At 35.3% G+C, this 15,449-nt stretch overlaps 2 protein-coding genes across 2 annotated transcripts; both read right to left on the reverse strand.

Annotated features, from left to right (window-relative positions):
* Positions 1 to 1,550: 1,550 nt before the first annotated feature.
* Positions 1,551 to 4,964, reverse strand: LOC121249802 (galactose mutarotase-like). Its single transcript, XM_041148606.1, has 5 exons — positions 4,588 to 4,964; positions 4,402 to 4,451; positions 2,864 to 2,987; positions 2,634 to 2,741; positions 1,551 to 2,393 (listed from the first exon to the last, which is right to left on the reverse strand). Exons 1-5 carry the CDS (start codon positions 4,760 to 4,762, stop codon positions 1,762 to 1,764), a joined length of 1,089 nt encoding a protein of 362 aa, XP_041004540.1. The 5' UTR covers positions 4,763 to 4,964; the 3' UTR covers positions 1,551 to 1,761.
* A 2,967-nt stretch (positions 4,965 to 7,931) lies between these two features.
* On the reverse strand, positions 7,932 to 10,884 carry LOC121249807 (plant cysteine oxidase 2-like). The gene is made up of 5 exons (XM_041148611.1): positions 10,285 to 10,884; positions 9,464 to 9,582; positions 9,148 to 9,310; positions 8,464 to 8,685; positions 7,932 to 8,342 (listed from the first exon to the last, which is right to left on the reverse strand). Exons 1-5 carry the CDS (start codon positions 10,511 to 10,513, stop codon positions 8,215 to 8,217), a joined length of 861 nt encoding a protein of 286 aa, XP_041004545.1. The 5' UTR covers positions 10,514 to 10,884; the 3' UTR covers positions 7,932 to 8,214.
* Between the last annotated feature and the right edge of the window lie 4,565 nt (positions 10,885 to 15,449).

Consider the following 15,449-nt stretch of genomic DNA (forward strand, 5'->3'; position numbering starts at 1 on the left):
ATACAATTTCTTATTGATAATCATTACTTATGGTAAAGGAATATCGTGGACAAATATAAGAAATTTGAAGGTTACATAAATAGAAAAAAAAAAGTTTTAAAACCTAATTTCTAAAAAATAACTAAATATTGTATGTTAAAACATAATACCACGATACTAAAAATTAATGTAGATATATTAGTGCTAGATAGAAGGAAAACCGGCATGATCATTGGAGAAAAGAGTTATTATATGTTTAGAGATATGAAAAACTTACCGTATGTCTCATGGCACCATAGTTGGCTAAATTATCAGCTAATGCATTATCGCATTATCTTTTCTATAAACGTGGTTGATACTAATAGATACAACCATAATAACATTTCATGCACCTATTAATTTTTTCACCCTTTTTGTTTGGCTTAAATACGAGGAATATTACAAAAAACGTACAAACAACTTTGTCACATGTAGCCCTAGGTTGCATTGTGTTAGTTCGAATACCACTTCCATATATAACAGAAATTTAACGAGAATGTCCAACTAGGTTGAGCTGATAGTCATGGTGATTTCTTTCTAGTATAACTAGAAAAGTGCCACAGTTGAAGGCAGGCAGGCATCAATATGCTGTGCACTGCCAATTCGAGATATCATAAATTTCTATGGACTAGACTCAAGACAGTAGTTGGATTAAACTCTATATGATCTCATCCAAATATATATAGCACTCTCAATGGATTAGTCAAAATTAAAGTACATTTTTTATGAATGTAAAATGAATTTAACTTTTAACTATTTCATTCACATAAATTTCTATTTTAGAATAGCTATTTTTTTATTATATAACAATAAAATAATATAAAATGAATTTGACTTTAGATATTCATATCAAATTTTCGCATTAGATTATCTATTAATTCATTATATAATAATGAGTAATTAATAATTAAAAAATATTTAGTTTTTTTTAATTATTAATTTATTTTATTTTATCATATTTTACTAATTTCTATCATTCTCATCCAATTATATTTTTTTTTATCAAATTTGGACAGTGTATCCATGAACCTGTGCACTTGAAGAGAGCATCTATTCAACAAACATTTCTAAAAGCTGGACATGTTGGTTTTCTGGATAGAGAAATAATTCATAAAATAAGAATTTGACCTATGAACATGAATATTCAAGTTTGGAAATTATTTTGAATGTAACTGTAGCTAAACTCTAATTATTTGAAATTTTGCTAATCTATTGTGATCCTTTTTTGTTCTTTAATGACTAAATACTCAATAAATTTAATTTTTAACTAATCTATTGAAGATGTTCTAACCATGGTCGGAAAATGGAGTTCTTGAATTGGGTACTAGAGAAATATCAAGTTCGAAAACCCAATTTGGTTTTTAGTTAGTTGCTATTTGGACGAAATCAACTAATAATTACAAAACAAACTAACGGCTAACCCACCATTATATTGATATATGGAAAATGATAAGAGTTACTACCCTCCTACTATTCATTTACTACTCATTTTATATTTGAGTAGTAATAGGGTAGTAACCCTATCACTACCCTTGATATATATGGCCGCAAGCTGGTGTTGAAGCACACAATAAACAGTGTCTAGATTGAACAAATTCTTTGAAGCATTGGAAGAGTTGGATACAATTATTGTGAGGGAAAGAGGTAGCCCAAGACACAAATTGCAAATAGGTTAACATGATGTATACGAGCGTGGAAATCTCAGGTTGTCGTTATAAAGGTTCAACTGATCATCCATGTGATCTAAGGAGATGAGGGTTTTGTCGAAAACTTGAAGAGCATGTAATGCCTATAAGTCTTGCCAGGACTCACAATCGTAGAAGGGAAATTGGGGTGGTTGACTGAGTCAGGGAATGCTTGGGTCTCCAAACACAGTGCTCCATGTTGTTGGTATACGTATCCACCTTTTCCCTTCACATCCTTCAGAAAGTTACCTGTATAGAACTGCAAACCTGGAGCATTTGTGAACAACTCCAACACCCTTCCTGACTTCTTCTCGTGTACCATTGCTGCCCGCTTCATCTCGTGGCCAGGAACACCATCAAGCACATAGTTGATATCATAACCAGAAGGTAGATCTTTTATCTTGCTGCCGATGATGTGGGGCTCGAGGAAATCATAGGGTGTTCCCTTGACGGGTGCAATTTTTCCAGTGGGAATAAGATGACTATCAACACTTGTGATGTGAGATCCAAAGATATGGACCTCGTTGGCAAGGATATCGCCGCTGTTATGGCCACCCAAGTTCCAGTACGCGTGCTGGGCCAGATTCACTGGAGTAGGCTTGTTTAGAGCTCTGGCTTTCATTATTACACTCAACTGGTTGTTACCGATGAGTGTGTAGCTGACAGTGACAACAAGATCACCAGGAAATCCTGCAGAAGATTCAAAAAAATCCGTGAAAAATGCATAGGTATATAAAACCAGTGGGGTTCTATATTTTCAGCCAAAGGATTGTCCACCAGTACCAGCTCATCATTTGAAGATTTTTGAAATAACGAAGATGCCTGCCACTTTGTACATTCTTATGCACAAATACAAGTATCAAGGCAATGGTACAAGAATGAGAGAGCAGTGATGGAGAAAAGTTAAGTGGAACTAAAAATTTTACATACCTTGTTCACCATCAACGCTGTGATAGGTGAAAACAATGTGAGGAGCCTGACCATCGCACTTATGCCTTTTCACCTTCCAAACAACATCACTAAATCCTCTCGAGCCACCTATGGATACGACATATTTAAGTATTCCGTCACAATTAGAGCTAGCTCTTTTTTTTGCAAGCGGAAAATCAATTGAGAAGGATATATTCGTCTCTAGTGACTTAAAAATAAGAATAGTATACCATGAAGCATGTTCTTCCCTTCATTTGCAACTAGTTTATAATGGGTACCATTCAGAGTAAACTGAGCACCTCCAATTCTGTTAGCAACCCGGCCAACAATAGCACCAATGTAAGAGGAATCCGTCTAGAGAGGTTGCAATAGATTATCAGTTTTTTGTGGAAGAAAAACAAAAAATTGGGAATAAAAACTAACCATAGAGCTTAGTGTAAGATTCTGCACTATGCACACTTATTAATAGTGTGCTCTCACTGCATGAGGGAGTCATGCATAACTGATGTATATCATCTACTAAGGCTTTGGCAGAATGTTCCTCTATCCTAATAAACACCCTTTGTATTTTAATTTGACAAGCTTCAATGTCATCTTTGTTTGGTTAGTTATTTGGTGAAGTGCATGAGATCTACCATTTCAAACCTAGTCTGTACATGTGACAAGGAAGCTCTAAGAACTAAAATATTGATCTCACATGGGAACCTCAGAACCATGAAAGTCAAAGTAATTGCACCTAATAATATGCAATAAAGCCAGCAAAAATCATTGACGTATCAAAACTGCCAAGATAAGTTTGACTAGAGTCAAATAGATCCAAGTGATCTGCAATAAATTTTAGGATGTTTTAGATTAGGCAGAAGTGTCATTTATACCTGTCTCTACAAAATGTACCTACCAAGGAGAACGCAGACAGATTTTTTGGGAGGGGGGGTGGAGACTACACGTATGTAAGTAATGAAACCAGGTCAGAAAATGCTGATTAAAAGAAGTAATCACAAATTTTCTGTATCATATGACGGCCACATACATGGTAAGAAGAATCACATGCCATATGAACAAATATTTATCAAATTCCATCTCACCACCTTTTTTTTTCTTTTTAGATCCACCCCACCTGTCTGAATCATACGTTACAGTTGGTTCAATTAGAAAACCATGGTCTGAAGTCATTTATCAGTAGACCTGCAGCACGGTACTCCAGTCGTCCAAAAATGAGGCTGGCACTCTCTGTATGGGGTTTGGTTTCTATGCCTATAATTTATGTTATAATACTGTCCTTTTGCTCAAGTCATGCCAAAAATCTTACTCCTAACTTCATCATTATGTGAAGGTTGTCCTTCTCTGTATAAGAAAAGAAAATTAAGAAGAAAAAGTTCACAGTGAGAAGGTGCCGTGACGAGCCTTTCTACCTTAATGAGTTCCTACCTTTTAGAGAAGCATAGATTTGAACTCCTAATTTGATTGGGGACTATGTCGAATTGGAAAATAAGTTAAATAATATGGTTCGTTACCTAATAAATTTCGACAATAAGTTAAACAAAGTGGTCATGCGGTGGGACGGCAACCGATTAGGCGTTTCTACAAGAAAACTATCTACAAACGACAGAGTATACTGCAAATATAGCTATCACAGCTCTGTACGAACTTATTGGGAGAGAAAATCAGAGAAAGAGAGTAATATGGATCTCTACAAGAGGAAATCCAACATTTTTCGTTTTAAGTCGAGAAAAGATAAAACATAGCCGCACATGAAGCAAAAGATCACCTTGTACTCCTCGAGTGAATCATAGCCAAGAACAACATCAGCCAGCTTTCCTGTAAAGAGCCACCAAAACAAATTAAAGATATTGAAGAATAGCACCGGGAAGAACTTCTTGAGGAGCAGTGAAAAATAACAACTACCCAGAAATTCAAAGAGACGATTCACAAGCACCAAAGAGCAGAAACTTACCTTTTTGGTCAGGCAGATGAAGGGAGACAATGCTTGCGCCCCAGTTTGTGAGATTTAAAGAGATATCACCCTTCTTTAGTTCATAAAAACCAATCTCGTGATTGTTTGTAGAGCCATTGACGAACCCAAATGCAGATAGGATGATGAAGCAGCACAACGCAGAAGTCCTGGACATTTTTTTAAGAAAGAATTGTCGTTTCTTTGAATGAGTATCTGAATGGTTAAATAGAGATAGATAATATGCAAAGATAGATAATTTTGCGCTAAATAGAGATAATGGGCACGAATTGAAACAGATTAACTCGATAAGGTCCAAGGAGTCGGAAGGTAGACAAAGGCTCGGCTGTTTTTAGCAATGTTAAAAGGCAATTGGTTTTGACTTGGTAAAGGCACGATATTATTATTGGGAGTGGGAACATTCTTGGTTGTCATGTCACGGGCGCCAAAAGAAAACCATATTTTCTTCAAAGTGGGGTCCCACGAGATTGTAATTCGGTCAAGATGCCATAAATAAAATAAATAAAGCAAAATAAAATTACTCCATTGACCCTTGTCTTGTGATCTGGGTCGTATCATTTACGTCATGTCGGCGTCTTCACCTTCCATGGTTGTTTGGGCTATGCTACTGGGCCATTGCCATTGGAAAGAACCATTGAGGATTTATATAGAGCACCTCCCGGGGGACCTTTCAAGACTGTTTCCTACCTTGTGCATCTTTTTAGCCCAATAAGAGGTTCGCCAGTACGTAGATTATGCCCATAAGATTGTGGAAGCCCTCTACAGCCCATTGGAGCCCATTGTGAATTTGTGAGGCATTCCAAGTTTGTTAAGAGGGTCATCACCAGCCTTGGCCCGACATCAAACCCCCCCACCCCCGCGAAAAAATAAAATCACCTTATTACTCAAGTAAGTAATAGCATAGGATAATATGACATATTTTTAGTGAGTTATTTAAGTGATTGTTGCCATATAAAATCATTTAAAATGTACCACAATAAAAGAAGTCATGCGATGACATAATTGAGAATGAAGTGTAGTGCCAAAGGCCTATAGCCTGATTGGGATAACCTCCGACAAGGGGCGAAATGAAGACGAAGAGAGATCTACGGCTTTCTAGAACATGAAACGTAATCCTGGGGATGGAAGAAGAAGAAGATGTGGATTGGAAATGGGGATGGAGACCAAAACCCCTTTTGTTTTCAAATTGCAGCGAAACGACGTTGTTTCCATTTTTGTCACGTTGGACGCGATGTCGCGACGGGTACGCATTGTCCTATGAGTATTGTAGGTGAATGGAATTAAGAGATATTATATATATATATATATATATATATATATATATATATATTCTTCTCAAACGCCACTCAATAAATTTTAAATTTTAACTTTTTTATATAACATTACTTAATTATTGTAATTTTTACAAACTCCTAAACAAAATACAATAAATAATATTATTTTTTCAAATTTTAAAATATAAATAATATTAAAAAAATAAATTCAAACAATTTTTTAACTTCATAATTTTTTTATTTAATTTTTTATCTCTCATTTTTCAAAATTCCATAAAACATGTTAAACCAAACAATTTCACTACTATTCATAAATATATTAAAATATTATAAACATCAAAACTGGTACGAGGCTATTTGATATAAGTGAATATTTTTCTCGCCTCTCTTTACTTTTCGATATTCCTTTGTTCCTCATCATTTTCTGCATAGTTTCATTTTTTATAGAGATCGTGGACGTATCAAGAAGACATTTTGAGTCATTGCTCCAACTAGCATGTTTCATCAACCGATATTGTTCCATGCCATGTGATCGATTTCAACGAGTTTTCATACTATTTAGTATGCATAATTATTAATTGTTGAGGTGGAGACTGGTTTTGAAGTTGAAAAATCTAAAAACAATGAATTCACTTAACTGTCGCTTGATCTAGCGCACGAGCGAAACTCAACCTATGAGTTTGCTCGAGGTGCGCTCAACAATAGGTTCGAGCAAAACTCAACCCATGAGTTCGCTCGAGTCTCGCGCGACAGTGGGCTCGAGTGAGACACAAACTATAGTATTCGCTCAAGCCATGCCTGACACCCCGCTCGAGCCAATATTAATGAATATCAAATAATTTCATTGTACATAGATTATTCGTACTTGCTTGCAACTTAGGTATTTTAAAAAAAATTACCTAATTATTTTAATTAAGTGTAAATAGTAGTGTATATATGATTCTATAAATGTATGATGTATTAACTATTTACAGATAATGACATAGAGTATTGCATGATTTATAATTTATTATTAATTAATAACATATATTATTTTATATTTTATATGATCAATGATAATAAATTAAATGAAAATTACATCATTAACTTATATAATTACTATATAAAAATAATATATTAAATTTTTAAAAATATATACACAGGAGTCCGGTTTGGTCCAGTCCAGAATTTGTAAACCTCGAGACTGGATCGAATTTTATCAGGCCACATATTTTGAGACCGAGACCAATTGGTCTAGAATTCAGTCTGATCCAGTTGGTTTTACCGGTCCGGATCGAATTCTTTACAACCCGAGGTGTACATGTCGGAAATCTATAAATAATGATAAAATTTTTCAGTGATCCTCTTAAATAAAAATGCTTTGTTTCACTATATATTAATTAGAGATGTTTAACTTCGATTTTGTCCTCTTTAATATATATATACTATAGCTAGTTGATGTCACGTATTTTAATGCTAAATACTTCTCTAGTTCCGCCAATATAACGGGTCCAACGAGACATGCAAACTCAGATACTTACATTCACAAGTGCGAAAATTGCTGCGGCTTAATTTAATTTATTTCAACAATTCCACAAACATGGCATGTAAACTTTTTCTCAGCAGTCATTCCGTTGAAAGAGCGTGGGAAACTATCCTATTGCTGCCAACCGGAATGATGTCAAAAGAGGGGCTACATCAGACTCAGTTTCACGTCGAGCTGTCTCCAAATAAACAAACATTCCAGGACTTCGAACAGAAAATAAAGAGAGAGCCACACCAGCTCCATCCGATCACTATCACAAAACAGAGTGCTAAGTAACGACAAATCTGGATGACAACCACCCTGTCCATAGTAAATGCTGTGGTGACCTTTGGTCTTTCATGAGAGCACCTATCGGAGTTTCCGTCCCAAAGCAACTGCTTGTACTTATATACCTCTGTAGCTACCACGACTGCCTCAAATTATTAGTAACCTTTTTGCCCCTCTCTGGAAGGGGCAGGTAGATAGTAGATACTGCTAATTGTCATCAGATGACAGAGGGAATAGACCCAGTCACCTAGTCTAGATGCTGACAATTAACTCAGTGACTTTCATACTCATTTCCGAGAAATTCCTATGTTTTTTGTTCCGAGTATGTACAAAAAACTGTTGAGCGGAAAAAGAAAGAGAGACAAAAAAAAAAAGAGTACCTAGTGCCTCGTCACACGGAGGAAAAAAAAAATGGAAAAGAGATTGAGAAAAATAACAACAAAGAACAAGGCACCAAACGAAAACAAAGGTTGATCCCGGGCCTCAGCCTACTGCAAATTTGCCAGCATGGGTACGTAGGGAAAGAGATGTAGATAGGCGAGATTATTTATCTACAATCTCTGGGCCTCTGTACCTTGCTCTAACCACAGAAACGTCCTCGGGTTTGATCTCCCTCTCTTGAAGCCACGCAAAACCTTCCCTCTCCTCTTCAGGCACTGATGCCCCATCAACTGAAATTCACAAAAAGAAAAATAATCAAGATTTCCATATCAAGTAAAAGGCATTCCCCCCCATTTGTAAGTTGTAGGAAATTACTCGTGTACTAAACTCTGACATGAAGCAAAATGGTACCTGAGAAACTGGTGAAAGGAAATTCGAGGTAGTATGTGCAATGCCGGCCATCAGGTTCAGAATATGGAGGGCCAAGCACATCTAACACCACGCATGCTGTCACTGCCGTGAAGCAATGCATGTTACCTCCATCGGCAGGATAAAGGATAGAGGTGTTGCAAGGAGCAGTAAAGTCGGAGTCAACCTTAACCTTGGCCAAACGAGCAGCAGGATCGACTGTGACTGCAAAAATAAAAGTACGTCAAATGGTGATTCTTTTTTCCAAAAACGAGGAAGGGAAAGCATTGAAAATGACATTTCTAGTTGTAAGGGCTTATCTTGTCTATCAAACTCAAAACATTTTTGAATGAAGTTAGAGTAACAAGCTAACAGAAGCGGGTTTCCACACATTCAAATATAAGATGCTTAAATCGCGCCCAAAACATTTCTTCAAGCATTAAGATGTAAGATACTACCTTTCTTATGCATTACTCTTTTTATAAGTGAAGTTCTAATATAACCATCCTTCCCCCGTTCTTAAAAGAGACTGATTTTGGCATCGTATATTAACACCAAATTAACTCATGTAACACTGGATTTGTACTAATGGCTGAACCGTGTAAGCACGCAGTACTAGTCATTCAAACTCCGCTTTTCCTCCAAAGGAGAAACTTTGGATGGTATAACGTGAAAGGAAAGACTTACTTTCTGAAGGATTCAAATCAGCGGATGTGTAACTAGGGCCATCAACCACCCAATCATACGAGTTAATGTGCATGGTCCCGAACAGAAGCTTACTGAAAACCGTCATTCCGGGGTGATTATGAAGTGGTATAACACCAGATGGCGGCAAGCAAAAGATCCCCATCTGCAATGATAGAAAAGGTTTGTGAGACAAGGTTTGTGAGACTCGGGTAAAATAATGTTCATGTGCATGGCTTTGGACGCAAAAAGCCATGCACTAGGATAAACTGATTTTGTCTCGTCACTGCGTGATGGCACCTCAGAGAAGCTTCCATACCGAGAATTTCTCACTCTCATAGAGTTGAAAGTACGTTATTTCTGGGGTTCTCCGGGCACCTTGTGGCCGGAGACACGGCATATCGGGACTGAGGCCAACATCCTCCGGTTTCATTTTGTCTGCAAAAATGAATTCAGGCCAATCAAGGACAAATTAAATAGATGAAGAGGAAAACCACAAGCTTTGTAGAAAGCTGATATCAGCAATGCACAAGTAGAGCTCATGGTATTAGTCCTATGGTACTATATCATACGCCAATGCGTCGTAGGGTTCCAAACTCCAGATACTCATTATTAGAAAAAGAATATGAAAAAAATAACAACAACCGAATCCTGCCATAATTTGGGGTGGCATTTAAGGGATCAGGGGTGTGACCCGTTGTAGAAGCCATACTCGTTGTTTGGACCGAAAACAAAAAAGGAAAATGTTGTTCCCAACATCCTATGATAACTATTTAATATAAATAACCGATCCAGAAAGGAACTGATCTTACTTAGGCGAATTACATTTTTTTTTTTTTTTTTATCAAGACGATATTACATTGTTTGCCCCGAGTCATAGATATTGTTAGAACTAACATCTCTAGATAATGCAAATACCACTCGAAACCCAAACATATCGATGTTTAAGAGAAAAACGGAAAACAGAAAAATTAACCAAACTCAGAAACTGCCAAATCAAACTGTCCCTAGAAACCAATGCACAAGCCAGCAGAAATATTCGATTCGATCAAATTTCAATACCCACTGGCGCACTCAGAGGAAAAAGTCTTATTCAAACACAGAAGTCAATTCTACCATATATAAAGAAGCAAAACATACCCAAAACAGCTCGTAGCCGTTCAATGTCTTCATGGGATGGCACAGTCCCGGTACCACCATTGGCAAACACTTCCTTGCAAGTCTGGAATAGCTTCTGAACCGGCGAGGTCTTCTTTCCCCGTCGCCGGCTCTTCCTCGGCTTGCTTTTCGAAGTCGTGTTTGTCGCCTTGGGGAATTCACGTAACTCCTTATTAACCTTTCGATCAGCCCGAGTCGTCTCAATCCCCATTCAACCTCAAATTCACACCGGAAACTCAAAATGGGCTCCCCCAAAACCTTCTAGAAAATGCAGGATCACGATTCGGGTATTGACCAGAACACAATTTGCGGAAATGTGTATTACTCAAAACACAGAATTTGCATCTGGGTATCGACGAACGAGCAACAGAGGAAGAGAAAAAGATAGGTACAGCTTGATAAACTATACGTTAAGGTATTGTAGAAGAAGTGTGGTGCAGAGAAGTGAGGAGTAAAAGGAGGACAGAGACCAGAGAATAGGCATCTCTGTTGGTGAAGGAGATGGTGGGAGCGGATTGAGGGGGGAATATAAAGGGGGACATGGGCAAGGGTTAGCTGAAAGGGGGTGAAAGAGTTGGTTTTTGAGGGAGTGAAAAAACCAGGGGCCATGCTTGGTTTCCAGTGGGCTGTTCCAACATCGGATTTTCATCCAGTCACACCACCCCCTTCCTTTGAACTTCTTTATTTTTTGCCCCTTTTTTTTTAATGCATTTCTCACTGTATGGACTTTCTGAGGAATTTTTTAAGGAATTATCCTCTTTCTAAAATTGGCGTCATATTATTTTCTTCAAACCTTACCACCTCAATTGAGAAAATCCAAAATTTGCCTCTGCTTTATGAAAATGCTTTCGCTTTTGGACTATAATTAAGAGTCGGACCAATTGAATTGAACCCTAAACTCCCGTTTGGAATTTAGATTGTGATTTCAGTTCAGTCTAATTTTAAATTGAGTTTAATATTTAATCACTCAATTTTTAAATTATTAAACTTGTCTTAACTCAAAACCTTTTTACACGTAAAAATCACAACATTTTTCAACTTAACACCTCTTTACACGCAAGATCTACAAAAATTTTTAACTTCTTATAAATACATCTAAACTTATTTTAACATTCAAACACATATAAACTCATCTTAAGTGGCCTCATAAAACTCTCTCAATCATCTTAACTCACGATTATTCATAAAAAAACTCAACTCATCTCAACTCAATTCAACATCTAATGTTTCTTTTTTTTGCTAAATGTCACCTGATCACTAAGCTATCTTATAAATCTACGTCTTATATATACCATTTTTACTCCTTTTTTTTAATAGCATTATATGAGTTATTCTATGAGTTAAAACTATTCCAACTTCTTTCTAATTCTATATATTATTGGTCTGATCATAGTTGATGATAAATTCAAATATTATATATATATATATATATATATATATATATATATATATAGCACATGGAGAATTCATGTACCTTTTGAATTCAAATATTCTATGAATACTGAATGCTTGATCTTCAAAATACAAGGCATCAATCTTTTTCTTTGAAGCAGGTGAGGATTAAGGAAAGGATCAGTAGTGCTATCCGCAATTAGTATATATACGGATTCCACCTCCATCGAGCGACGTACCAAACTGTATGCATGCAATTGTTTAAATTTATTCGAATTATACAATCGAAATTGAGATTTTTTATCCAAAACTCGCTTTCTTTTTTGAAGTTAAGAACTATATGACGATCTAAATCATTCAACATTAGTTTAACTCTTTTATATTCGCGCGTCTTCAGATGCAGCCGTTTAAATACTTTATATTGTTTATATATCATCCATAAAATGTTGTCGTTAATTTAGTGTATATGATTTTTTTTTTATATACCCTTTTAGCTATTTATTCGATCTTTTTACCCTTTGATCTATTTCTCTTCTCTTTTTCTGGTTATCGTGAAAGTTTCTATAAAGATTTCCTTCAACATGAAGCCTTTTTTGTGAATCCTAATTCAAATACTCTCTTGTTCCTGATCTTTAACTGCAATTGCAGAGAAACTCAATCCCTGAATGAACATGATGATGATTTTATTTAAGAAGAGATCAAATTAATACAACATAATTGCAACTCCGTTTGTCAGTATGAACAATTATAAAAGTATAAGGAGCATTTGAAAGCATAAACATCTTCTCGGCCAATTATTTCAAGTATCTAACAGTTAATTAACAAATAAAAATTGGGCATAAATTAATTTCTCCATTTGTTTTACTTAATCAGGAATTATATCCAATTCCAGGGACGAAACAGTAAGACAATTTTTTTTTTTCTTTCAGTTTCGGGGGTGTTGATCAGATGGCATTTTTTATAAGAGTAATTTTATATAAAACTGTGAAGTGCGTAAACACTGCATAATCGCTTTAAAAAAGAGTGAGATCTATTATTAAAAAATTATTTTTTTTTCATGTAAATTTTATGTTTTATTATTATTTTTTTAAAATGATTATGCGATAATTATACAATTTATTATTATAAATATCTTGGATAAAAATGAAGGGTAGGTGTTAAAACATCGATGACAAGTTCCAAGTGTTCAAGAAGCATGGTTTTTCTTTGTTGATGCAGCCTGCAGGACACTTGGCACTTAAGTAGGTTCACAAAATCTTTAGAAACTCGTAACGAAAACTTTGTAAATAGGCGACGAACGAGTTTGGTGGGATTGAAGTGTTTTTTTTCGTAAAAGTTAGGAAAGCAGTACCACAACAGAAAGTGCAGGCTGCATGGGGGCCGATAACAACAGTACTAGTACTGCAAACAGTATTAAAAAATAAACACATGTACGCTAATGTTTTGGTTCAAAATCCACTTGCTACCTTAGACATGCTATTAATGTTGAACGCGTTTAATTTGAGTTTGATTTGAGTTTTGTTTCTTCAACAAAATATTTTGTTAATTTTATTTGGCATTATTGGAAATCCAAGCGTTTCATTAATTATTTCACTTGGTTTCTTTTCCTGTAAATAAGTCCTCTTATCGTGCATAACATTTACTCATTCAATTATAAGTCTATTTTACTTATCCTCTACATGGCATCATAACCTCGGGTTTCCTTTAGACTCTTTATGCAATTTTTCTAGCATTTTATTTTCCCGGTATGCCTATAGCCGCTCGGTGCTTTTCAACCTCCATCGTAACTAATTTTGAAATCAAATTTCAGGATTAAGTTTGCAAGGTACAAATTATCTTATTTGTGAAATAGCTGATCCCATCTGAATGCACCATCTGCATGCCTTCAGATGCATTGTCATCACCCACCACAAGATTCAGAACCTACTACCACGGTCAGCCGCATGTATTCCTTTTTTTTTTTTTTTCATATATTTAGCAACGTCTCTAGATAGAAAATCCACCGCAGATCTCAACAACACAAAAATCAATCCCAACAAAGGCCACACGTGCCCGCACGCGCCACCTAGAGATTTTGCCCCTCGTCCATGCATCAACAAACTTTCCACATACAAGGCCAACAACGCACGATGTGTTTCACTCTCTCAACATGCTACGTCAGCCCTATATTTTTATCATAGATGACATTTATTTATTCAATTATAAAAGTATATTTTTACTTATTTTCTACATCATCAATCATCTCCTTCATTTGGAATAGAGTCCCATGTGATTTGATTAGCTACTACTAAACTTATTTTTTCTTCGAAACTTGTATATATATATATATATACTTGAAGCAGTAATGTTTGATATAGTTATGGTTGTGCAAGTGTCCGTATACTCATTTCACTCTCTCATCGTGTTACGTCAACCCTATATTTTTAACGTATATAACATTTATTCATTCAATTATAAAATTCTATTTTTACTTATTTTCTACACCATCAATCATCGCTTTCCTTTGGAATAGAGTCCCATTTAATTTGATTAGCCACCGCTAAACTTATTTTTTCTTCAAATATTGTGTATATATATATATATACATATACATACTTGAAGCATTAATGCTTGATATAGTTATAGTTGTATAAGTGTCGTGTATTCATTTTAAAAAAGAGTGAGGTCTACTATTAAAAAAATTAATTTTATTTATGTGTATCTCATATTTATTTTTAAAAAAATATATATATACGATACTTAAATATTCTATAATTATAAATATCATTTCTCAAATATTAAAGAGATTAATGTTTTTTTCACTCAAAAAGACGAAAAAGTGAGCGAAAGAGACCAAAATTAAACAAGCATGTTTGTAATGATATCTTTGAAAATTAATGCTGTTTTCACATGGACGGCTTTAAACTGGGATTAAAAAGCTGATAATCGCAAAGTCTTTTTTCTTTTTTTTTTTATTTTTTTTATTTTTCCCTAAATCCGATGAGAAAATGTCTACCGCAGCGGACTATTATTGCTATTTTGGAGGCAAATGTCGATAAACCCTTTCGCAGCCGAACGTGGTGATGGTAGGTACTCTTAAAACGTGACTAATTTGTCAAAAATTTTGATGTAATAATCCCACATTTCAAGATGGTCATTTGATAATATATTATTATATAATTCTGAGAAGTTTGTTGCCTTAGGTTCTCCGCCAGACCATGAAAGGGCCACCTTTTATTCTGCAAAAAAATTCGCACATGATATACACAGTACATTCCCTGGAATTGTCAAAAGGAAGAGCCCGCCTTAGTTAAATCACCAAGATATAACATGATTTTTCACGCATTGCCTGCATCATCACCCAACTAAATGCGGCTTGACTATTGATTAGGAAAAAAGAAAAGAAAAGCGGCTTGACTATTTCAAGTTCATGTTAATTAGTTCGGCATGCATGCATGCATGCATGCTTGATTATATATATGTTGGCGCAATTAGCAGTTCTAAGGAAAAAACAAATTAATTAGGTAGTTTGATAAGCACGTTGACAATCGCAATTTAAAGGACAACAATTTCTAGGATTTGTGATCTGAAATATATATAGCTCATCCATAGATCCTTTTCTTAAAAAAATAAAAAAAACTTTTTGCAAGAAGGCATACATGCATTAAAACTTGAGCGTGAATTTGTTGCAGAAAAGAGTCATTTGGCCTCAAAGTAACTCCTTGTCAAATGAGTAATGTTAAGTGAGGAATGATATTTGCTGTGGATTGAAAAAA

The sequence above is a fragment of the Juglans microcarpa x Juglans regia genome, chromosome 2D, assembly GCF_004785595.1.
Source record: "Juglans microcarpa x Juglans regia isolate MS1-56 chromosome 2D, Jm3101_v1.0, whole genome shotgun sequence".
Classification (NCBI taxonomy): domain Eukaryota; kingdom Viridiplantae; phylum Streptophyta; class Magnoliopsida; order Fagales; family Juglandaceae; genus Juglans; species Juglans microcarpa x Juglans regia.

Bases quoted from the DNA above. Each gene is read 5' to 3' on its own strand.
- LOC121249802 (XM_041148606.1), bottom strand. From the start codon at position 4,762: ATGTCCAGGACTTCTGCGTTGTGCTGCTTCATCATCCTATCTGCATTT. The intron at 2,742-2,863 runs GTATACTATTCT...TCGTATCCATAG, and splicing joins AGGGAAGAACATGCTTCATG to GTGGCTCGAGAGGATTTAGT. The intron at 2,394-2,633 runs GTATGTAAAATT...AATCTTCTGCAG, and splicing joins CAGCGTTGATGGTGAACAAG to GATTTCCTGGTGATCTTGTT.
- LOC121249807 (XM_041148611.1), bottom strand. From the start codon at position 10,513: ATGGGGATTGAGACGACTCGGGCTGATCGAAAGGTTAATAAGGAGTTA. The intron at 9,311-9,463 runs GTATGGAAGCTT...CTATCATTGCAG, and splicing joins ATGAGAGTGAGAAATTCTCG to ATGGGGATCTTTTGCTTGCC. The intron at 8,686-9,147 runs GTAAGTCTTTCC...TTATTTTTGCAG, and splicing joins TGATTTGAATCCTTCAGAAA to TCACAGTCGATCCTGCTGCT.